General features: G+C 41.7%; 1 protein-coding gene across 10 annotated transcripts in view; it reads left to right on the top strand.

The window, feature by feature from the left end:
- Positions 1 to 25,397, top strand: part of PLD1 (phospholipase D1) — a 204,424-nt gene that overhangs the window by 129,798 nt on the left and 49,229 nt on the right. For 8 of the 10 annotated variants that reach the window (XM_072808073.1, XM_072808075.1, XM_072808074.1 and 5 more), the window contains exons 14-21: positions 1,376 to 1,579; positions 2,564 to 2,777; positions 3,343 to 3,456; positions 9,212 to 9,340; positions 10,079 to 10,197; positions 11,748 to 11,861; positions 22,855 to 22,965; positions 25,297 to 25,385. In XM_072808073.1, the coding sequence (XP_072664174.1) occupies positions 1,376 to 1,579; positions 2,564 to 2,777; positions 3,343 to 3,456; positions 9,212 to 9,340; positions 10,079 to 10,197; positions 11,748 to 11,861; positions 22,855 to 22,965; positions 25,297 to 25,385 (1,094 nt within the window). The remainder of the gene's footprint in view (positions 1 to 1,375; positions 1,580 to 2,563; positions 2,778 to 3,342; positions 3,457 to 9,211; positions 9,341 to 10,078; positions 10,198 to 11,747; positions 11,862 to 22,854; positions 22,966 to 25,296; positions 25,386 to 25,397) is intronic. The other 2 variants (XM_072808082.1, XM_072808079.1) reach the window with 1 other exon arrangement.

The following is a 25,397-nucleotide window of genomic DNA, read 5'->3' as shown; positions in this document are numbered from 1 at the left end:
TTAAAATAATATCAGGTGTAATGGAATTCTTTAAAGTGGAAAAAAGAATCAGCTTATGTCGAGCTGACTTACTGAACTATATGGCCAAATTACTAGCTAAATGGCAGCTGCCCCAAAATGTGGTATGGGGTGGTGCTGGTGGAGAGGCTTAAAAAGTAACTAAAAGTCTTCCTCTTCTAAATACTGAGAGTGAAATTAGAACTTTGGTGTATACATAGCACATTTTGGTATTTGAATTCTAGAGAATGCTATTCAGGGGAGAATGGCTAAAATTGACAACTGAGGAAACAACAGTTGTTGGCGAGGATGCGGATAAAGGGGAACCCTCTTACACTGTTGGTGGGAATGCAAACTGGTGCAGCCACTCTGGAAAACAGTATGGGGGTTTCTCAAGAAGTTAAAAATAGAGCTACCCTGAGATCCAGCAATTGCACTACGAGGTATTTATCCAAAGGATACAAAAATATAAAAATAGTGATTTGAAAGGGCACATGCACCCCAATGTTTATAGCAGCAATGTCCACAATAGCCAAAATATGGAAAGAGCCTAAATGTCCACCAACTGATGAATAGATACAGAAGAAGTGGTGTGTGTGTATGTATGTGTGTGTGTGTATATATATATATATATATATATATATATATATGAATATGACTCAGCCATCACAAAGAATGAAATCTTGCCATTTGCAACAACATGGATGGAACTAGAGTATATTATCCTAAGTGAAATAAGTCAGTCAGAGAAAGACAAGTACCATGTGATTTCACTCATATGTGGAATTTAAGAAACAAAAACAGATGAACACAGGGAAGGAAAAATAAAGTCAGATAAAGACAGGGAGGCAAAAAAAGAAAAAAAAAACAGGGACGCAAACAGTAAGAGGCTCTTATCCATAGGAAACAAACTGAGGGTTGCTGGAGGGGAGGGGGTGGGGGGACGGGCTAACTGGATGATGGGCTCTAAGGAGGGCACGTGATGTAATGAGCACTGGGTGTTATATACAAGTAGCAAATTACTAAATTCTACCCTTGAAACTAATACTACACTAAATGTTAACTAACTTGAATTTAAATGAAGTCTTGAAAGAGGACCAAAGCAGAAGAGGGAGGGAGGGAAGGAAGGAAGGAAGGAAGGAAGGAAGGAAGGAAGGAAGGAAGGAAAGGAAGGAAAGGAAGGAAAGGAAGGAAAGGAAGGAAAGGAAGGAAAGGAAGGAAAGGAAGGAAGGAAGGAAGGAAGGAAGGAAGGAAGGAAGGAAGAAAAAAGAAAGAAAAAGAAAATGCTATTCAAGGGAGAAGACAGATCTGTTTTATTACAAAATGAAGGACACTTTAAAAAGTGCATCACCTGTGGGTGTTTCTTTTCCCTCCCAAGGTGATGAGGCACCCAGATCATGTGTCATCCAGCGTGTATCTGTGGGCTCATCATGAGAAAATTGTGGTCATCGACCAGTCAGTGGCCTTTGTGGGTGGGATCGACCTGGCCTATGGAAGGTGGGATGATAACGAACACAGACTCACGGACGTGGGCAGTGTGAAGCGTGTCACTGGAGGACCGTCGTCTCTGGGTTCTTTCACAGTAAGTGGATTTCACCTCTATGGAACTGCGTAGAAGGGACACGATTTGCATACCTATGGGTTAATAGCGGGACTGACTGGTTGGTCGAATGAGGGGTGGCGTATCCCTGTATGAGCAGACCTGGTTTCAAACACCACCTGGCAAGTCTGTAACATCGCATCTCTTATTCTCAGTTTCTTCTCTTGTAAGAGAAAAGAGATCCAATAGCGCGTTTGATAGCTCAGAGCAGCTCCTTTGTTTTCCATTTAAACAAAAGGCTCATTTCTCGTGTGGAAAAAAGGTTCATAAACAAAAATATGTGTCGATTGGGCTTTACGTTAAACAAGCAGACTTATTCCAAGCACCTGCTGAGCCTTTTGAAATCTTCCTACTTAAAGACGTGCAAAAATAGGGCAGGAGTCATGGAGGGGCTTCTTTTGAATGCAGGAAGTTAATAACTTCTCGAAGTACCTTTCACATCAGGAGCTGCCAAGACACCCATACGCCCGTATCCACACGCAGTGCTGACTTGTTTCAACCCTAACGGTGGCCAACATATCAATACACTTATTACAATTTTGATGGGCTCATCTCTTTTTACTGCTGGATATGTGACCTTTCTGGAAAGAAAGAGTTGGTGAATAAGTAGCTGGGAAAATAATTAACAGAAAAAGCATTTATCAGAGGCAGAAGTTCGGTAGCTCAACGGTGACTATAACTCACGTAATTGTGTTTGGAATAAAAAGGTTAGTAGGGATGAAATTTCAAGAATTTGGCCTACTGAAGGAGGAGCTACAATGGAACGCCTGGTATCCCTGTGCTAGCCCTGACCCGGCTCCTAGGAATCCTCCACTGCCCTGTGGCTGACCTCACCCAGTATTGTGTGTCGGTTAGAGGCCCTCTGTCATGTGTGAACTTTACACTTCAGCTCAGCTGGAATTAAAGGATCGCATTGCAGCATACCTTACGCAGTGTCTTTTTTTTTTTTTTTAATAATTTTCTCAGGCTGAAACAACGGAGTCCATGGAATCCCTAAGCCTGAAAAATGAAAAGGAATCTAGTAAAAATGTGCCCACCTCGAAGAGTGTTGATGATATGGATTCAAAGCTGAAAGGAATAGGAAAGTCCAGAAAATTCTCTAAATTTAGCCTCTACAGGCAGCTCCACAGGCATCACCTGCACAATGTAGACAGCATCAGCAGCATTGGCAGCGCCTCCAGTAAGTCTTCCTTTGCCAGGATGTATCTCAATAATTCTGTCCTGGACCCTGTGTTTACCAGTCTTTAAAACCCATCTTCCTGGAATGGAGTCATAGGAGCGATGCTGACAGGTGGCTATATGGCCCTAGTCAATATCCTGCCATTTTGAGGCTTGGTTGGCCTCATTTAGAACAAATTGTTTTATTCACATACGTAGTCATCACGACCCCAATTCATACTTCTGATGGTAGCAGGATGACTAAGCGTTTCCAAAATAATGCCAAGTCACGAAGAGAAAAGCATTAGGTGTCCTTCACTTCTCAGGGAAGAAATTTCATTTCTCTTCCTATCCAGTGATACATGAAGCTTTTATCTTTAAACATTAGATTTTCTACATCCTATAAATTTGCTGTTCTTTCCAAATCTTAGAGCTCTGCAGTTTTCTGTTGCACAGAATTTATGACTGATTTTATAGACTTGCCTCATTTAAAAAATGATCGAGGCTGCTCTTCAGTTTAGAAAACTTGATGTATATGTATTTCTCTGTGTAGAGAAAAAAAAAAAAGAACTCTCAACTTTCTCCAGGTTATTGTAATCACTGTAGAAGTCGTCAGAATTTAATCCATGGTTTAAAACCCCACCTGAAACTCTTTCGCTCTTCCAGTAAGTCTGAGCAGGGGCTCCCTAGACCTGACACGGGTAAGTGATGTGTGAAGCAGCAAAATGTCCTTAGGCTTCCGCTTTTGCTGCATGAGCCGAGTGTGTTTCTGGATTGGCTTCCTGTTTGCACAGTTTTCACGCCACACGTATTACTAGAAATTGTAACCTGATGGGCTTTTGTAAGAACTATGTGTTTGAATGAGTTACTCAGGACCTAACGTGGGGTGGCGGGGATGAAGAGGACTTTGGCCTTGGATCGCATCAAGGGATGAGTAACAATCGCAAAGTCTGGCAGCCACAGGAAAATCCTAAGCTAGTTTATCATGTGCGGACTGCCTGTTAGGACCCTGAGCACTGGTGGTGCTTGGGAGTCGTAGTGTTATCTCCCTCTCTGCTGATCAGGAAACTGAGGGTCAGAGATGATAAGGAACTTGCACAGTGGTGTTCCGGTTTATCAGCCTCCCAGAGCTCACAAGGCAGATTTGTGAGTCAGCAGAAATGCGAATTACTGCATCACAAGCGTTTGGCCGAATTCCAAGGCCAGGGTTCTAGTGTGCTATTTAGAAGACTGAGGCAGAGCCCAGCTGCAGGGGCTGGATGTGAGTCACATGGGGGACCTTGGTGTTTCTCAGGGTCTGAGAAGAATCCTCAGTAGGTGGGCCCTGGGCCCTCCCACCTCTATTGGTTCTTGCTCCAACAAGAGAAATCCTGCATATATACATATATACATAGATATAGATATATAGATATATAGAGATATAGAGATATAGAGATATAGATATAGATATAGATAGATATAGATATATATGGAAGTTCCATGTGAATTTGTGTTGAAAAAAAAAAAGAGTGACATTCTACTGTTAGTAATAAAAGGAATTTAAAGAGCACAGCTCTACGTTTAAGTTGTGTAATGACTTAAACTTATAGTGTCTCATAGGACTTGAAACCCGAATTAAACATAGAGTAGCTCTTCATGAGAAATCTGAAGCTGAGTATTTGCTTGAGTTAATAACTTCCTTTCCTGAGGCTATAAACTGGGTTAGCTTCTTTGCAGCCTTAGTTTCACCTTAACGCAAAAGACCATGATGGTGAAGTTGGTTAAGCATTCAAGTCTTGATTTCAGCCCTGGTCATGGTCATGGTCATGGGATCAAGCCCTGCACTGAGCCCCATGTCTCGGCTTCATGCTCAGTGTTTGAAATTTTTTTTCTCTCCTTCTCCACCTCCCCCGTTTGCTCTCTTTCTCAAATAAATCATTAAAAATAAAGACCACAATGAACTGGGCTTCTAGTGAACCTTACTGGTGTATAGAAATCAGTGTGTAGCGTGCATGCAAGATCACTATGGGTTAATTAGAAATAGCACTAAAATCAGTTCATATGGAATGTAATTAGTAATCACGACACATTTCTGTAATATATATATTCAAAATCATTCAGCCATTCTTCAAGATTTTTTTTTCTTTCAAAATGATGTTGCAAGAGGGAGAATTTTAAGTTGCAGTGGCTTTGCCTGATGACTGTTAGCTTTAAACAGTTGACTTTTTCTCCTCTTATACTCGACAACTGTTTGCTGATATTTCTTTTGAAGCAAGATTAACTAAATGGCTGAGGGGAGGAAATCATTTCTGCAATTTAGCTGAGACAGTGTTCCAGTCCCAGATATCTAATCATAAGGGATAAAGAACAGTAGGTTAAAGCGTGTCTAGACACTGTTCTCAGGGATTCAACAGTATAAGATACAGAAGGCTTATTTTCTCTTGTCAAAGAGTTAATTATCTAATAGGTAAGCATCGGGTTTAAATGTTTCACTGACCTAGTGCCTTAGTAATTCAGCAGGGGGGAGATACGCCTACAGGTAAGGGTTGCCAATGAAGCCTTGTCCATAAATGTAAAGCCCAATCCACAATTCTAAAATCCGACTTTCAAAAATCAGGTTTTTTGTTTTTTTTTTAAATATAACTCATTGAGAACATATTTTGCAAGTGGCCTTGAATATAGGCCAAGATTTAGTAGATAGAGCCTAAAAAGGGGGGGGAAAAAAACGGGCATCCAGGTAGATGTCACATCTTAAGGCACCTGAATGGGAAATGCCAAAAAAATGTGTATTTCAGTGTCTCAGACATAGGTGTGGAGTGTGTAAATACCTAGAGGTCTGCTGTTTCTTATCGAAACTCCTAGGGATCAGATGTGCTTCAGAAATGAGAGGATTCTGGATTTTAGAAAGGTAATGCAAAACCTATAATATTATACTGCTTGCAGGGTCCAGGAAATACCCTGTAAGCAAATCGTTTATATTTGTGCAACAGCAGATGGGCTAAACAAAGATACAACCTTTCGTCAGTTTAGGTCAGATTTTACTAACAAATGAGCTGTAAGAAAACGTTTGACGTTTCAGAGCTTTTGGGTTTTAGAATTATGGTTAAGGTGTTAGTAAATTTGTGTACAGGTTGGGTTGGTGGGATAAATCTGCACCTGTATTGGGAGGGTCTTGAAAATCAGCTTGCGACATTGAGCTTCACCCACTAGATGTTGGAGAATTCCTGGTGGGGGGGTGGTGAGGGGTAGGGGTTGGAGAGGATGGGCGGTGGGGGGGATGGAGGGGTTAAGGGTGGTGTTGTACTAAGTTACATTAGAGACACACGGAGTCCAACTAGCTTGTCCCAAGAATGAAGTGAACAAAACAAACTTTTTCCAAAGACGGAATCCGCAGAATTTCAATGGGATTTGAGAAATGGCCGTCAGGAGGTAGGTGGGGAAGATCAAAAAGAAGGAAAGAGAGGGAGCCAACATTGATTTGGAGCTTTGAGCTTGAGTGACAATGAACGGAAAGCAGAAATCAAGGACATCAAGGGAAGGCTTGGTTCTGTGAGGATACTAGTGATTCTAGTGTCAAACACGTGATTTTAAGTGCTGGTGGGACAAGTAGGTGGACATGGCCGAGTGAGGCCCTGGGCCTGGCTGTACGTCTTAGAGCCACAGGAGAATCTGGTGCTAGAGGGGCACGGTTAGGAGAAGGTCAGGAGAACTTTGTTGGGGAGGAGGCACCAGGAAAGAAGGCCAAGAAGGGGGGTTGGAGTAATGGTGCGGAGGATGCAGGCCTGGGCTGTGGATGGATGAGGATGGCAGGAAACTGGCATGAGCCCGCGCCAAAGACGAGGCAGGTGCACTGATGAATCCCTGGGAGCCAGATGCAGACTCAGGAGGGGCCCCGCAGATCGGCGTCGTGGGGGTGAAAAGCCTCTCTTCGGCTGATAGCTGCTCCTGCGCTTTTGAGCAGTGATCCCAGTAACTAGGGGTTCTGGGCTCCATTGCCTTAATATTTGATTTGTTCTGAGGAAGACCTTGATTTAGTTGAGATAACTTAGGTCAAGATTATTTAGACTGAAACCAAAACCATGTCTGAATTATGAGCAGCTTGAATCCAATTAGTACCAACATAGTTTTTTGAGACGAGAATTTTGTGTTTTGCTTTTCTTATCCTAACTGGTAGGTGAAAGTTAATTTTTACACAAACATATGTATGTAGACGTAAAGCTCTAGCCTGTATGTATAATCTATTATCTTACATATATATATATTTTTAAATGTTGGAATCTGACCCTTATTTATCTCATTCTATTTCCTTTTTTTCTCTCTCTTTAAAAATGCGAAGTGCCATGCTCACTATAAAGATTTGACTGGTGAGCAAACAGATGACCAGTACTTTGGCCTCTCAGTCTTAATGCAGCAGGAACATAAACCCCTGGGAGAAGTCAACAGAATTCTATTTTTAACGTGGCTGAGTTTTGTTAATAATTACCACTTTAAAGGGCACCTGGGTAGCTCAGTTGGTTGAACATCTGACTCTTGGTTTCAGCTGGGGTCATGGTTTTCAGGGTCCTGGGATGGACCTGGTGTCAGGCTCTGGGGTCAGGGCAGAGTCTGCTTCGCGTTCTTTTTCTCTCTTTCCCTCTAGCCCTTCCCCTGCTTACATGTGCACGCACACTCTAAAATGAATGAATGAATGATGAATAAAATCTTTAAAAAATTAGCTCTTTAAGACATTTTTCTTTCTTTTTTTTTCTTTCTTTCTTTCTTTTAAGAGGTGGGGAGGGGCAGAGGGAGAGGGAGAGAGAATCTTAAGCAGGCTCCATACCCAGTGCAGAGCCCAACTTGGGGCTTGATCTCCTAACCCTGAGATCATGACCTGAGCTGAAATCAAGAGTCTGACACTTAACTGACCAAGTCCCCCAGGTACCCCAAGACATTTTTCTTTTACAGATTATTTCAGTAACCTTTGAAGGTTAATTATTTCCATTTGAGATAGAATGTTGGTAGTGTGTGTGGTGATTGTTTAAAAACTTTTGCTATGCGAATCCTTGTAGGTTGCCTCCTGAATACCGGCACCTACACCAAGCAGAGAAGTTACACGCCCCACCCCTGAGGAGTTTGCAGACTGGCGGGGAGCATCGTCACACACTTGTGTCCCAGAGTCAGGGGCCCTGGGGCGTGCAGCTGCTGATGGTTCTATTCAACAGCTAGTGGCTGCCTCTCCCTGCTGGGGTCTGGGAGGTATCGGTGGGGCAGGTAACAGCTAATGTGGCTCTGGGAGGATGTGAAGACGAGGATGAGAGGGAGGGAAGATCATTCCAGATGGAAGGAATAATGTGCCAACTGCACCAAGACAGAACAGACCACGCCTGTCAAAATACTGTGAGAAATGTGGTGCACACAGGGCCTGGGGTGGGGAAAAGAAGGATCAGAAAGGGAGGTTGGCACCAGTTTGGGAAGAGCCTTCTGTGCACACTCAGCTTTACAGATTTGACTCCCCGTAGGTAGCAGGTGGTCTTAAAATGCTTTTAAGCCAACAGTCTGCATTTTAGAAAGACAGTAGCGGGGACGTGTGGTGGTAGGGGGCCAGGCCACAACTCTCACTGGTACTTGCTACCATTTATTCACTCAACCAATATTGCATCCAGTGTCTATTTGTTAAGTGCCTCTTTTGTGCCAAGCGCTGCATTTGTGATTCGTAGTTCTGCTTGTCTTCCTGCTTAGTGGTCTTTGTGGTCAACGTAGCCCTGTAAATGCACAAACTATTTAAGGCAAAGTATTTACCTTTAAGTAAAATGCTCCCAGCAGGGCTCTTTGTGGAACGTTGCAGTGGTTTGCTGCTTTTGCACCTGTGTAATCATAAGTTCTGTGTGTTGTGATTTTCTTCGTGGGTGTCATTTTTGATGCTGGGAATGTAAAATGTTAGGGGCCTAGGATTTTAGATGCCATCCATGTAGGCCAAATTCTTCCTTTCTTTGTATAAGGAATCCCTGATCCAAAACGATGAAGCTCAGTATCACTTAGCTTGACGATCTAGGGCTGCAAATCTGAGGTTCTTGCTTTTGAGGTGCAAAAGACAAGAATTATGTATCGGGCATGCACCGTATGGGTCGGGGAGAGCCAAGGGCATGATTTCTTCATGGCCTTTGCCTCTCGTGTTTCTCTACCTGACCTGTTCTTTGATTGTCCCCCCCAGTGACTTCTTGATTCACAGTTAACTCGATGACTTCAGTCATCTGGTAGACGGGGCAGAGAATGTTGGATTTCAGTGTCAAGTGACGAGCCTGGTGATAGGCCCAACTACCCACTAATGATAAACTTGTGTGCATTGTGAAACCTTGCCAGCCCACGGCCTCAGATGGCACGAACACCTAGTTTTGAGCCTTAAGGAGAACAGTTCGGACGTCTCTAAGGGGTTAATAAATGAGAGGTGAGCCTCCCTCCCTGAGGCCCACCTGAACACAGTCTCTGCTGCCTTCACAGACACCAGCTCCCTCCGCAGTTTACAGACGGGCATGGGAGAGCTCCATGGGGAAACCAGGTTCTGGCATGGAAAGGACTACTGCAATTTTGTCTTCAAAGACTGGGTACAACTTGATAAACCTTTTGCTGGTGAGTACCATGATAGTGGGTGGCTGCTTATATTTTGTCTTTTACTTGTCAGCATCTGAGCAAGTTTGCATGGGCAGGCTATCATGTCCTGTGTTCTGCTTTGCTTTGTTTTGGGTATTTGGTAAAAACTCTGGGGACTATGATTCAGCCATACGCTTAAGGACTTTTCCTTATAGTCGTAATAAGGGAAGAGCGTGAGATATAGCTTGCTGTCTGCAAACTCTAGGTTTCATCTCGGCATATCTTGGGGGTAATCATCTGTAATTCTGTAAGAGATGGTGCCCTTCCTTTGATCATCTCCTTTTCTGAGTATCATCTTCATCTCCCAGCGTTAAAATGGCACATTTTCAGACTATCACTTGTACATGTTCGTCTAGGAGAAGATAGAGATGGAACTGTGTACATGGCCTGGGGTTATTTGAACAGGACACAAAAGGAAAATGTGATATTAAGGACACACCTTAGATAATTGGCACCAACTCACATCTTGCCTTGCCTAGTGATTATCTCATACTAAGTGAAATGGAAACATCGTGGGGGAGGGACACGGTTGCGGGGGGACTGTGCCCCTCCATGTGGTATCTATGTTTCCCTTGGCCATCAAGGTACAGTTCCACTAAGCCAAGTCAACACTCCCATGTCTCCTTTTACCTATCATGGTTGGGGGCAGTGCTGGAATCAGATGGCTCGTCCCTGGCACCGCAGTTAGTGACGATGCTTGCCCGGGCCACCGGGCAGATTTCATTGACAGATACTCCACTCCCCGGATGCCGTGGCACGACATTGCCTCCGCAGTCCATGGGAAGGCGGCTCGCGACGTGGCGCGTCACTTCATCCAGCGCTGGAACTTCACGAAGGTCCGTGGTTGGTGTCATCGTGACTCCGTCCGCATAAAGAGAGCGAGCCTGGGAGACGAGAAACCTGGTGGGGTTGGCGAGAAGGTGCTGCGGTGGCTCGTCTGGCATTGAGGGCCTGGTTGTCAGGGCGCCGGGCTCTGTGGGCAGAAGAAGATGATGTTCCTGAACTTTCACTCCACAGACACTTCAGTGCACAGAGAGACGGATGCTACGTTCAGGGCCTGCTGTGATCCTTTTAATGTCTTGGATACTCAGTGCTGATTAAGCATCGGGTCTGGACTGACGGTCATCTGGAGGCCTATTGTAGGGGGGACAGGGGTCTCGTTTGGATGCGAGAGCTCAAGCTTTCCAGTCCTCCCAGTCCTGGCATTGCGCTGGGTTCATACTGGTCCAGGCTTCTGGGAGGCGGCTCTGAGCGAGGGGAGTGGTGTGAGCACATTTCCTTCTCTGCAGACTGGCTGTGCCTTCATTACAGGAATAACTTAAGTACCTACCATCTGGCTGTCATTAAGGTCCCATCTTATTTACTGTAAATTGTGATGAGGCCTTAGTCTCCTTGATAATCTGGGGGGAAAAAGTCTTATCAACAACTTAGAATCTCACCTTGATTTTCATTTGCATAAGCTTTTATTTACATAAACTTGATGACTTTTTAGAAATAAAGGAAATATTTTTTTGAGATTTATTTATTTTAGAGAGGAAGAGAGAGTGAGAGAGTAGGGGGTGGGGTGGGGGCAGAGAGAGGAAGAATCTTAAGCAGACTCCCCACTGAACATGGAGTCTGAGAAATAATGAAAATATTTTTTAACAGAAATGAAGGGAGCATGAATGAATAAATGAAAGGATATTACTCTTAACCTACTAGTATCTGGGATTGGTTTTGGGATTTCGGATGCTTCTATGCTCTGTTTGTGGTAGGATAAGTTGGTAAACCCCAGAAAGCTTTTTAAAAACTATACAACCTTTAGCTTAGGAAATCTTTTTTTTTTTTTTTTTGGCTATTTCAGTTAAAGAAGTAATCTGATAGGGAATTTATTTTGACATTGCTTCTAATAAGCCTGAAAAAATGAGAAATAACTGAAATGTACATTAATAGGAATTTGTTTAACAAATTATGGTTCTTTATCATTTTCTTATGAAGTTATTAAAATAGGATATGCAGTGCTGTACTGCTGTGACAAGATATCTAAAACATAGTAAGGAATCAGTCTACAAAAAAAAAATGCCATTTTTGCAACTATGTGCCTCTAAATCCTAGAGTATATTTAAACTTTCTTTAAAAATATAAAATAATACATGCCCACTACATAAGGTTAAAAAAGAAGAAAAAGAAGAAGGAGAAAAGGAGTTCTCTGACACTGGAAAATGGAAAGAACATTATAAAAATAAATAATCTATTGCCTCTTCAACTAGAAACTCCACAGTTAACGTTTTTCTTTTTCACTTTCAAATGAATCTGAATTTCTTGTATAATCACAAAGTAGGGAGGAAGGGAGCTATTTTCTCATCTGGATCTTTTTTTTTTTTTAACCTGTTTTCCTTTATTTTAGATCATGAAATCAAAATATCGGTCCCTTTCATATCCTTTCCTGCTTCCAAAATCTCAAACAACAGCCCATGAGTTGAAATATCAAGTGCCTGGGTCCGTCCATGCCAATGTACAGGTAAGTCTGGCTTTTCTTTTTCACCAGATGCTACTGGGTAAAATTATTCTTATTGGATTTAGTGTCTATTACGTTGGCTTCAGTGAGGACACTGAGTTGACCTCACAATGAGGACAAGTCCAAAACAAATCTGAAGAGACCTTTTAAAATTTAGAATATATTTCTAATTTAAAATGTATTCCATTTATACTCTTTTAAAAGCTCTTTTATAAATCAAATAAACACAGAGCTTTACTTCCTTAGCACTTGTTTCTTCTGTTACTCGTCTTTTACTCTACACTGCAGCAGATTTATCATTATCTTTACATGTGTGTCTTTTATTTCACCTGTATTATCAATTTCTTTAGCAACACACTAAGTTTTTTTTTTTAAGATTTTATTTATTTATTCATGAGAGACACAGAGGCAGAGACGCAGGCAGAGGGAGAAGCAGGGTCCCTGCGGGGAGCCGATGTGAGACTCGATCCCAGGACGCCGGGATCATGACCTGAGCGGAGGGCAGACGTTCAATCGCTGAGCCGCCCAGATGTCCTAACACACTCGTTTTTTAGGCCTCTTTTCCTCCTACTGTAGCTATCCTAGAGTCTTACACGTGGTAGGTGATTGATAATCTTCTTAGCTGATTCACTTTGATAACAGTTATAGAAAACAATTCTAGTTAACAAGCATTTCCCTTATGAGAGGGTCTCACAGAAAGCATGTGTATTCTTAATCTGTATAATCCTTCATGCATAAATTGTAAAAACATCAAATGCTCCAGAAATTTATATTCCTATCTTTTTGCCTTTTTTTTTAATGTGTTTGATATTATCACTCGTAGGTTACAGAGTGACTAAAGAGGATTAATCAATCTGGAACAGCTCATCTATACATACAGAATATTTTGAAAAGTTTCTTTGTCCTCAACTCATGACATTTGCTATAAAGGGCCTGGTTTTAGTTTCCTCAAGAATATTAAGTGGACACATATGTTAAAAATCTTTATGTCACAAGGATTCCAATAAATGTGTTCACAATTAGAAAATGTGTAAATGAATAAATATCCTTAGAAAAGGCCAGTCAAGGAAAGGCTGGTCCTGTAATTGCTTCCGAAGTAACCCTAGCAACATGACACACAGTAAACTGGGGACTGAAGTGACCCTAGCAACATGATATCCCCGTAAACCTGGGACTGATACCGGCTAAGCACCAGGAATGTGGCTGAAACTTTACTTCTAAGAAGCTAGTTATAGTTCAATCTAATTTTAGTTCCTAATTAACCACACGCCTTTTAGGAGATCTTTTAGTAGAATATGGAATTTGCTTAATGGAGTCACATAATTTTTACCACATCCAGTCTAAGCACCTCAAATTACAAATAGGAAAATTAAGACCCAGTGGAGCTAAGAGACCTGTCCAGGGTCACCAGCTGGCTGTAGAGGTGGAGCTTGAAATCCTGCTCTAGTCCTTTGTTACTGTGGCTCTAATATCTTGAGGTCATCAGAGAAAGAACTAGGATGGGCTGCCCTTGTTCAAGGTCATCACTGTCATCATCAAAAGTATTATTTAAGTAGGGACACCTTGGGGGCTCAGTCGGTCAAGCATCTGACTCTTGATTTGGGACCAGGTCATGATCTCGGGGCTGTGAGATCGAGCCCTATGTTGGGCTCTATGCTGGGCGTGGAGCCTGCTTAGGATTCTCCTTCTCCCTCTCTCCGCTCCCCTCTAAAAAGGATTGTGTAAGTAAAGGTCCAGCAGTGGGCTACTGACATCACTAATACAGACTTATATAAGCTGGTCATGGATTCTAGTGAATATGATCATGTAAATGAAAGGCCTAAATCAGTTACTTTGTACTATACACAAGTACTCCTTTGTGTCTAAGGAATAGAAAGACATTTTAGGAAATACCTATAGCAAATATTTAGTTATCCCAGGCTACAGGAGACAAGTAATTTAAACTTAGAGACATAGATGTGTATGTGTTCATATGTAAGTTAATGAATATTTTATGAACCTGTTTAATTTTATTCTACTCAGAGGGAAAAATTACCCATGTTATAAGATAAAGTAGGAGCCTTCATGTTAAGAAAACGAGAGAGTTTAATTTAAGATTTGAGGTGGCGTTAAAATTGATTCGGTGATCGACTTATCACAGCAGATACTAATTAAGCATCTATTAGGAAGGAATTTCTGGGAATTGTACATTTTTTTTTTAATTTTTATTTATTTATTTATGATAGTCACAGAGAGAGAGAGAGAGAGAGGCAGAGACACAGGCAGAGGGAGAAGCAGGCTCCATGCACCGGGAGCCCGATGTGGGATTCGATCCCGGGTCTCCGGGATCGCGCCCTGGGCCAAAGGCAGGCGCCAAACCGCTGCGCCACCCAGGGATCCCGGAATTGTACATTTTTGTGACCAGCAGAGGAAGTTGTATCCTGGTGTTGAATAAACATATGCCTTCTCCTACCTGTTGGTAAAGCCCTGTTTTATAGAATCTCATTGAGTCCCCTGCAAACTAGATAGATACTCTGCATGTCCACTCTATAAACTGCCTCCCTCTTGAGTCACCTTCTCTGCGTCACTGAATGCAGTGTTAGGAGTGGGGCTGGACCCGTGAACCTCCTAATAGGCTTATATGTTCATCTTCCATATGCTCCAGTGGCCCGGTCTCAGGAATCAGTGGAGCCAGTTGATGTGAAAGGAAGTCTACCGAGACTTACTCGTAGGTTGGTTAAGTGCCATCTGCTTGCACAGGGAGCTCATCCATGCATACCTGGGTGCTAAGAAAGAAGATAATGGTTCTTCGCCTCTGGAAATGTGGTTAGCTGGGGGAAAGAGGAAGCTATGACGTTGACGTAGTCAATTAATGATGCTGGATGTGGTCTAGGACGCATGGCCAGCGTGAAAGTACATGGCCCAGCATGCTGTGAGAGTCCGGCAGTGGGGACGAGAGCAGAGCATTGGGTGTCTCTCATAAGCAATAAGCTGGCCTGTGCAGTCAGTGGTGGAACTAAGAGGCTCAGACCTTTTGCTCTTGAGGAGTTGGAAGGTGGGTGGGGTTGAGACGGCATAAGGCCAGATTGGGGTTGGCCTGGGGTGCTGGCCCGGTTCATTTGGACCTGATCCTGGAGATGTTAGTGAACTTTGGAACTTATTTTTTTTTTCACCTGGGGCATGCTATAGGAATGCTTTCTGAAAACCAACCAACATCAGAATTTCCAAACCTGGCTTTACCTGTGAGATGCTGATAGCTATGCCCCGATTTCCATGGACAGACAGGTTTTTGTGGATTTTCTAAGCACAGGATTTCTTAGCACTTTTAGTATGCTGGTGTGGATCGGGAATCGCTAAGAATGAATGTGCTGAGAATCTCCCAAGCTGAACTGACGGAGGAGCTCTCATTTTTGTCACATCTGTTTCCACCTCTCTGAATGAACACACTTTGGGACCCAAAGTTTACACAGATGAAGAACTTAGACTAGAGACAGCGGAAAGCAAGGAGATCAGTAAGGAGGCTTGTGACTGTAATTCTAGCATATGCAAAGTTTGCATTTGTAAATCAGTATTCTTTTTCTTAAAGAGGACTCCCCCTCAATTTAAAAAGTGTTAGACCTCACAGAACCTGAAGATGTTTTTCAGAACTGCCAAAATAACTCCGGTTGTGAAAACCGGGGGCCCAGCCAGGCGATGCCAATTTTTTTAAGTCAGGAGAGTCTGAGATGATCAGAAACCGAAAAAAAAAAAAAAAAAAAGAAAAGAAAAAAGAAAAAGAAAAGAAAAGACCCTGCTCTGTTTCTCTTTTTCTCTAAAGTTCTGACCACGGTGTTGTTTCACTTCACATTATTTCCTGGCTCTCAACATTATTCATCTTGTCCTAGACATTATTGTTTTCGAGTCATGAGCCTATAGAACCTAGAGGCCAAAAGCAATAATCTAGCTGAACTCCTGGTTTTCCAGAGCATCCAGAAGGGAGCCAGGAGATAAGACCTGGTGTGTAGTAGGCAACTTGATATTTAAAGGGTTGATTGTCGTCCTTTCAGGCCCTTCCCGCTCTCAGCTGTCATGTGGCAATAGCCAAATAACTCTTACATACTCTCAGTTGAGAAATTTAACACAATTTAATAAAGTTCGTTCTTAGGCTTATTCTTTTTAAACAAATTCTAACATCATTTTTAACAATTTATTGTTCGTAACAAAATTTAGAGACCACAAGCTTTAATTAACTCAAGGGGATGGTTACAAGGGGAAGGGTAGATTCTAGAGTTAGTGTGTTCAAATCCCAGCTCTGCTACCTATCAGCTGTGCAACCTTGGGGAAAGTGCTTCACATCTCTGTATGCATTTTCTTCATCAATAACACAGAGATCCCAATAGCATCTGCCTCACAGGCCTGGTGGTGATGGCTAAATGAATCCACGCAAAGCCCTTAGAAAGGTGCACTAGCTTGGATTATATCGATATTAGTTTCAGCCCTCAAGCTTTCCCTAGTGTTTTCAGGAGTTTAGAGCAAAGAAGTTTCCATTTTTCTGGGTGGGCCACTAGGGTAGTCCTGGATACAAAATCTTTATACCATGTACTTATTGAAATGGAGAGAGAGAGCATTTGACGTAATAAAGTAGATAGTAGGTGAAACTCATGTTCTTTTATTTGCAAAAGGGAACCCAATTACTTAATTCTTTAACACCAAAACATTGGGCCCCATCATCCTTGGTAATTCCACACCAGCCGCGATGCACAGCAGTCGCAGAAGGCTTGACATAATCGGCCAGGGTGAACAGTCAGGGAGGCCGGAGCCAGGGCAGGGGGAACGGAGGCCGCCCCCACCAACACGGATTTCTGCTACTAAAAAAAAGTTGTCTGAATCTGAAAGCTGATTTCAGCAACTTCCACTGACACTTTTAAAATAATCTTGAGTGTTTCCCCTCCAAACTGGGCATTCTCAGAAGCCTGCCAAGAACATTTAGGGAAGAAAGCAGGAGAAGGACTTGGGGCCCATGGGTGGAGGAGAGATGGCTCTGAAACCACTTATGCACAGACTATATAAAAGAGCTCGTTTTCTCCCTAAAAGGAGCAAACTAGATTCTCAGATGCTATCATTGTCACTTAAAGGACCAAGACAGAGGACATTTGGCGTGTCTCTCAAGGTAAAAAAAAAAAAAAAAAGAAAAGAAGAAGAAGAAGAAGAAGAAGAAGAAGAAGAAGAAGAAGAAAAGAAGACGAAGACGAAGACGAAGACGAAGACGAAGACGAAGACGAAGACGAAGAAGAAAAGAAAAAGCCTGATGCCAAGTTAGCATCAATATGGGATCAGGGGCGCTGGGTGGCTCAGCAGTTGAGCATCTGCCTTTGGCTCAGGTCATGATCCAGGGGTCTTGGGATTGAGTCCCACACTGGGCTCTCTGCAGGGACCTTGCTTCTCTCTCTGCCTCTCTCTGTGTGTCTTTCATGAATAAATAAAATCTTTCAGAAAAAATATGGGATCAACATAGGGACCAATCCTCTTTGTTAAATTGAGCAGCTTATTGGAGAAAAGCCGTTCCTTAGACAATCATTGTTGAGAAGTCCTGCCAAATCAAGAGAACTAATTCCACTGGAATTACATCTTTTATCTCTCCGTTAAAAAAAAAAATTAAGCAGAAAAGAAATACAGGTCTTTGTGAATGACATCCAAATTATATTAGTGGAAAAATTTGTTCCTACACTTGGGGAAAATGGCCAGATGACTCTCTGAAGGATGTCAATGTAGGAATCAACATAGATTTCCTCAATCAGTGTCTAAATCAGTATAGATTTCAAATCAACCTAGATTCCAAAGGCCCACAAAATGTATTGTGAAAAAAAAAAAAAAAAGAAGTAGGTAGGCAAGGGTAAAAGAAGGCCCCTTACCCCTAAGGCAGTTTCCTAACATGGAAGCTATTTCCCATTTATGGACCAGGTCTTCGTGCCATGGCCTTCCTGCACTTGCTGCTGTGCTTCTTGGCGGGAGAAGGCCCATGAACAGGGAGTGCTCACTCCCTGCCGGTGCTGCCCTGAAGCTTTAGCATCAATATCTGTGGATTATCTCATTCAGTCGTCACCAAACTGAACTTTTGTGCGACCTCTTATTTTCACAGATGAGGAAAGTGAGACTTTGGGAGGTTGAAAGAGCTCAGGGAGTATCGGTGTGGCTGAGGCTGGATCCTGGGCAGCCTGACCCCAGTGCCCGAGGTGGTAGCCCATAGGGAGAGACGGTTCCCCACCCCAGAGATCCGGCTGCTTGTAACCACCAAGGGCCTCAGGGAGGCAGAGCTGCCTGGCGTGCTTGCCTTTTAAGATCCTCTCCTGGGGCAGCAGCCCCAAGTCCTTCCTCAACTGTCTTCTTGCTTCTTTCTGGTTCCCAAGAGCCCCCGTCTATACCTTTTTTCCTAAGATTTCTCTCCCTTTAAGTTTTATTCTTCCAGTGTTTCTTCCTCTCCTTCAGCCTCAAAGATAACTTCTCCCTACTATTCAGGCAAAAAGCACCCTCCTACATGATTGCTACATGTTGTGGATTCCTACATGTTGTGTGCTGACTGGATGACACTCAGTGGCACGAGAGTGGTCATTAGAAGGAAGGGCTTGATAGGATGAGGCGAATTCTTGAGTGGAGTCCATTTCTTAGTGCTCCTGGCCTGCTGTGCTCCTCAGTACAGACTGGAAGGATGAGACCCAACACTCTGAATGCTTCTCTTACCTCCCGACCTGTGCCACTGATGAGCTTCCACATGGAAGCCAACTTCTGCTTGAGAGACATATGGCTGGCTCTTGTCCTAACAGTCTGTGGTCCATGACTGGCCTGGGAGTTTAGGGAAATAAAACGAAATTAAGATATGTGCTGAATTTATAGAGAAGAAAAGCATTACAGTAAGAAGAAAGCAACTTGGGACAAATACTAAGAAACTTTGGAAAGTCTTCCTTCAAGAAGAGATTTCTGTATTTCAATCCATATATTCAACTTGGGCCCACTGTATATAAGGAGTCTGGGCTTGTGGGTAAAAGAGAAGGTTTTCTTTCTTTCTTTCTTTTCTTTCTTTCTTTTTTTCTTTTCTTTTCTTTTCTTTTCTTTTCTTTTCTTTTCTTTTCTTTTCTTTCTTTCTTTCTTTCTTTCTTTCTTTCTTTCTTTCATCATCTATCTATCTACCTATCATCTATCTATCTTTACAAAATGATTCAGCCATTCTGTACATTACCGAGTGCTCACCATGATAAGTGTGGTCACTGTCACCCTATAACATTATTCCAGTATGGAATATCATTGTCTATATTCTCTATGCCATCTCTGTGACTTATTTATTTTATAACTGGAAGTTTGACCTCTTACTCCTCTTCACCTATTTTGCCCGAGAAGGCGATCTTTCAGGTTAAAAAAAAAAATAGGACATAATACAAAGGAAAATGACTGGTTCCAGTTACAGTTTGAAGACGAAAACATAAAATTAGAAATATGGTCTTTTTATAGGCTTTACAATTGTGTATTCAAGCTTGAGGTTTGAAAAGTGAGGGTTAGATTTGACTCTCAGAATACTTGGGACCAGTGAGATAAGGCCTGTTTCTGCATGTGTAAGCAGGGGTCTGAGGCTTGTCTCAGTTACACTGGTTTAAAACAGAAATGTGAGACACATTGGTCAGACCAGTTAAGAAAAATGAGAGAGTAAATCTTAAATTTAAAACAGAAGGGAGTTAATCACAATGAGTTTCGCCTCCTTGACTGTTTACAAACCTTCTAGACCATCAAGCATTTAAAGCAGTTGAGTTCCCTGCTTTAAAGGTAGAGGCAGGACCAAAGGGAAATCTGCATTTTTAGTTTTTCTTGTGTTGATAGATTTTTAACTACTTAGAATTATAGTAAATAGTAACGCCAAGTTATTTTTCTCTGTATTACTTGGAAGATATGCTCAAATTTAATACAAAATGATGACTTATTAAAATTAAATGAGTTGGGGTGCCCGGGTGGCTCAGTGTTTGAGCATCTGCCTTTGGCCGAGGTCACGGTTCTGGGGTCCTGGGATCAAGTCCCATATTGAGTTCTTCATAGGGAGCCTGCTTCTCCCTCTGCCTATGTCTCTGCGTCTCTCATGAATAAATAAAATCTTAAAAATAAAAAATAAAAAAATGAATTTTCATTGTGAGAAAACAATAGTGGTTTCGACTCAAACAACGGATTGTTGATGCTGACCTGAACCCCCGGAAGGGGGGCAATCTCCCACAGGCTGCAGTTTAATAGGCATCAATCAGGGCCCCCACCTTTACTTTCTTGGCTTACGCTGTCCTTCAGGTTCTTCTTTTGCCCTACAAATATACTTACTTTAAACATTTAAGTGCATCTTAAAAGAGAAACATTTACCATCATCTTTCACAGGAAAGAGGGCAAATGCATGATTTGCATGCTTTCCCTTCTTGGAGCCACCGGCCATCAATCTTAGCTTTCCTCCCCAGTGTGTCTAGTTCCTAGGAGCCTCTTTTTGGCATAGCTGTCCAGGAAACTACTCCAAACTGATTAGACTTGAAACCTACTTGGCACTGCTCATTTATATCTTATGTAAATGAGTTTATTCAATACCCTAATCAGGGCAAATTTTGAGAGTGAGAAAGGAATGGAAAAATATAAGGTTTCTGGATTTGCAGGGAAGACTGAGAAGTGACCACCAAAGGTGGTATAAAACTTCACCTATAAGTTCTTAGAGGTAGAAATCCAACACATCAAATATTTCCTCTGCTCCACGTGCCATTGCCATGTGTTTATTATGCCATTTATTTCTTCACCCAGAGACTGTGGGACATGTGTGCACTTGCACATGGGTGTGTGTGTGTGTATGGGGGGGGCAGAGATTGAGAGAGAGAGAGATCTTAGTTGTACAGTGGAGGAAACCAAGCTTCCTGATATTAAAATGACTTGTTGAAGGTGAAAGAGCTGGTAAGGGCAGAGCTGTAGCACAGATCCCCAGAGTTTCTATCTGTCCAATGTACTCTGCAATTGTATATATTGTTCCCAAAGTTGTGTAGAATTGGATCAGTATGTGTAGTGGAGAACCTTCTCAAGGTCGCCTCCATTTTCAGGGCTGTGCCCCTCAGCAACAAAATTTAACATAAATCTGAGTGGACTAGCAACTGGAAAACTTCTATTTCTTCAAAACATTGTCATTTCTACCGATGGACAATAATCCGGTTCCCTAGAGATGAGGTGAAATCAAGATAAATTTCCCAGTGCAGATCAAACTTATTTAAATTTTCCTTATGAGTTTTCTTTGGAGGTATTTTACTATCACCACTCACAATTAAATGTTCCAGTGGCACATAGTCATCTGATGCAATTAAGTACGTCTTTTGAGGGAAGCTATTTTGTAATAAATGCCTCATAGTAAAGAATATTCTGAGGATAGAATCAATGATGTTAGTAAGGACTAGGTCTGAGTTTCACTAGTGTTATAGTTGCAGCTTTTAAAGTTATTCATTAGATCAAGAATTTTACAAGATCTTTTATATATAGCAGACATAAAACCAATTACACCGTGGATCACTTTATGTATTCCTAATAATGTGGAGCCAGTCTTTTGTTTTCAATTTCAGTTGGCCTCATGAGAGACAGTTTCAATATTCATTTCAAATCAGGAATAGCAAATCTATCTCTATTGTGATTCTTCTGCAATGTCATGCTATTACTTAAGGAAAACCAATTAATATTTATTGAGCACCTACTGTATGCCCGACTTTGCACAACAGTCAGTTACAATACAAGAAAAAGTGAAACAGCGGTCCTTAGTTATAAAGGCTTGGGTGTCTTCTAGTCCACCCTCCCATGTACAGCCAGCCTCTGTAGGTCTCTGACATGATCTGCCAAAGCTCAAGTGCATCCTCTAATATTCTCATTAATAATGGCAGCACTGAGGCACCTGGGGGGCTCAGTGTTTGAACATCTGCCTTCAGCTCAGGTCATGATCCCGGGATCCTGGGATCGAGTCCCGCATTGGGCTCCCTGCATGGAGCCTGCTTCTCCCTCTGCATGTGTCTCTGCCTCTCTTTGTGTCTCTCATGAATAAATAAATAAAATCTTTTAAAAAAATGATGGCAAGCACTTATATACCACTTACTGCATATACTTGGGTGTACTAGGTATACACTTACTCCTGCACACTTCACAGTAGTAGTTCATTTAATCCTCTCCAGAACCCTATAAAATAGATAATTTAATAGCACAGAAATCTGAAGCACAAGGAATTTGAGAAACTTGACCCAGATCAAAGCTACTGAGTGCTGGAGCTAAGCTTTGACCTAGGCAGTCCCACTAGGTATCAATGTACTTAACATATACTCAGGTATCTGAGCTGGAAGCTTTAATGTAATCCAGGGGGTTAGCAGGTGAGTGTCTGAATAGGGGGAGGCAGTATGAATGAGAAAGACGAGCAATGAGGAAACACATCAAGAATCAGCTAATTAAAGACAAAGTCAGGATTATTTATCTAAATGAACCTATTTGTGTTTTAAAATGTATTAATCTGAACACTATCTATCTGGGGGAAAAGGAATCAACACATTATCAAGTCAGAGCTAGGGTGACCATATCTTATGGTTCAAAACAGGACATTTTGGAGAGTAAAAATGGTGCTATTAATAAACACACCAGAATAACATGCATTCTGGTATAACTATGGAACCATAATGGAAAAAGAATACCAATGGTCACTCTACTCCCAGCCACCAAAAGAGGTACTTTTGCCATACTCTTGGTAGACACTGCACATCCTAGTTTCCAGTTTTGAATGAAGATAATCCTGGGAGGGAGAGGATATATTCAGGTTCTGATATATACTTCTCAGGCTCCTTCCTTGTGGATTCTTTCCAAGGACCAGTTTCCCACCCGCCTACTCTCCCTTGGCCCATGCATGACACCCAAGTCAGTGTAACCATTCAGTCGTGTAGAAGAAAAAGGATTGATTTCATTGATAGATCTGGTGTCGTCTTTGATTGTTTGCTCATTTCTGATTGCTGCCTTGCAGTTGCTCCGTTCCGCTGCTGATTGGTCGGCTGGTATAAAGTACCATGAAGAGTCCATCCACACTGCTTACATCAACGTGATAGAGAACAGCAAACACTATATCTATATAGAAGTAAGTCCTGTTTGTGTAAATTACTGTGACACCCTGCCTTCCCATAGATAGCTTACAGAGACCACAGGGCCCCCCAAACCAGGGTCTGCTGCATTAATCAGCATATGTGGAGCCATGAATTCAAGTCATCTGAACTTTTACCTCTCCAGCATACCTGACATTCACTGTGAATTTTCATTAACTCGGGATTCCAGTAGGAGTCCCTCAAGTTCTTGTTATTAAAGTGTGTCAACTCACTATAATATTATTAGTCAAAAATACTATAGCACGGGTGAGTTTTTATGTGTCTTGAGTGAGACGGTTTAAACGTGAGGCATATGCTGCTTCAGGAGAGCACACACCAAGGTAAGTGGCTAATATAGGGCCACTGGATGCCTTTGGTTTGGCAATATTGGAATAAGCAACATATAGAAAGGGAAGATGTGAGAACATCAATCCTGTATGAACCATTGTTCATTTTAAAGCTTTGTCAGATCCCAGAGTTTGTGTTCAGAGAATAGGAGAAAACCTAGGGACACTGTGTTTAGTTTGGGAACCTGAATTGTACTTTAAAGTAGATAGAAAGCTAGCTCAGGGCATATGGAAAATTCAGAAAAAAAAATTAAAAGTCATGTAATGACTTCTTTATTTTCATCTTGTCTTTCCCATCAAATTTTTTTTAATGTGTGGAGGGAGATGGGTTTCCTGGAGAAAACCATCCTAGCCCTGTATTCCTTCCCCTTGAATCTGGCCCTCTCCACTTCCAGGCAGTGACTATTCACAGAGGGCAGGTAGGAAGGAATTAGAGCTTTATTTATTTCACAGACCTAGAAAAAGAGAAGCTGAGTTTTAAAGTTAGCAGGCTAGGTGCAACACAGTATCCTGGATGGGACGATGCCACAGAAAAAGGACTTTGAGGATCAAAGTCTGGAGCTTTGTAGTACTAACACAATTAGTATTGATAATTTCGTCAATTATACCATCACTATATAAGATGTTAATGGCTGCTTCATGCATTACCCAGAAACCTTTTGCTTTATCTCTTTTTAGTAGCATTAAGTCAGGTGTTTTTTTGTTTTTTTTAAATTAGTGTTACCACAGTCCTAGATGAGGTCCATGATGCCATGTGGATACACATGGCTGTGGACACAAACCTGGTTGTTACACCTCTAGCCAAGGTAAGTGGTTGGCATGTACCCCACTCGCCCCCAAAAGGGAGAACAGGCCCTGACATGTGGCCAGCGAGTGTTTACAGCTGCTGAGGAATGCTAAGCTGCTCTGTAATACGAATTCAGAAAAACAAACATGTTTTGGTTGCCGCTGAAATTTTTATTGTTCAATGCCTTAAAGAAGAACATTCTCAGATGAGTTCCCACACAATGTCTTCTGATAAGTTTGTCTTAAGGAGGCAGTTTAAAGATTTATACATCGAAGTATAAAAACATGTAAACTAGTAAAAATTATGATGTCACAAAGGGATGATAATTCTAGTTTGAGGCATTGCTTATATGTCTCTTAAGGATGATTAGCAAAGATTGCTTATGATGATTATACTTATAAATTACAGGTGTATTATAACTACGTATATAAGTATGTAGTAGTGATCATATTTGTACCTAATGACTAACATTTCTTTATGTTAGTCATTAAATCTTTCATAGCATTAGGATAATAATGTTTACCGGGTTTTTTGGTAAGAATTTTAAAGACTGTTTTACAGGTAAATGAATAGTAAGGTTACTTAGAGAAAAAAAATGAAAAAAATTCTTCTTCTGGTTTATTGATGTATTTATATGTAGGAAACATACTTGTGAAAGGGATTTGAAGCTACTTAAAATAGGAATTTGAAAATAAGTGACCCAAACAGATGAGGCAAGGCAAAAGCAGAGACTAGGAAACAATAGAGAATGGGTGGAAAAAATTCAACCAGGATTCTACTGTCTACCTGGTTAGAAAGGTCAACTTAGCATGAGACAGAAAGTTTACCAACATAGGATTTTAAATCATGAGGATGTACACAAGTCACGGATCTGTAAACCTAGTGTCCCTATTGATTAAATTTGGAATGTTCCCACCTTTCTAACGTGCAAGCTACAAAGAATTCACATGATGAAATAATAGTGTAGCCTCCCCCTGGACTAAGATATTATATGTGATCTTACCCAGAAATACACGAGACCCAGAGTCTGTGTCATTTACTTTCCTAAATGCTTTTAGGACTAAGAACATGTCTGCTACGTGACACATTTTTCTTTAAAATATCAGTGTAGTGTTTGTTATAGAGCACACTCTCCATGTATACACACACTGCCAAGATAAGAAAGACTTACATGATCTCTCTATTTCTTACAGAACCAGTTTTTCATAAGTTGTGCTGATGACAAAGTTGTATTCAACAAGATAGGTGATGCCATTGCTCAGAGGATACTGAAAGCTCACAGGTAAGGCTTTGG

The sequence above is a fragment of the Canis lupus genome, chromosome 31 (assembly GCF_048164855.1).
Source record: "Canis lupus baileyi chromosome 31, mCanLup2.hap1, whole genome shotgun sequence".
In the NCBI taxonomy this organism is placed as follows: Eukaryota; Metazoa; Chordata; class Mammalia; order Carnivora; family Canidae; genus Canis; species Canis lupus.
This window is presented reverse-complemented; position numbering and strand designations above follow the sequence as displayed.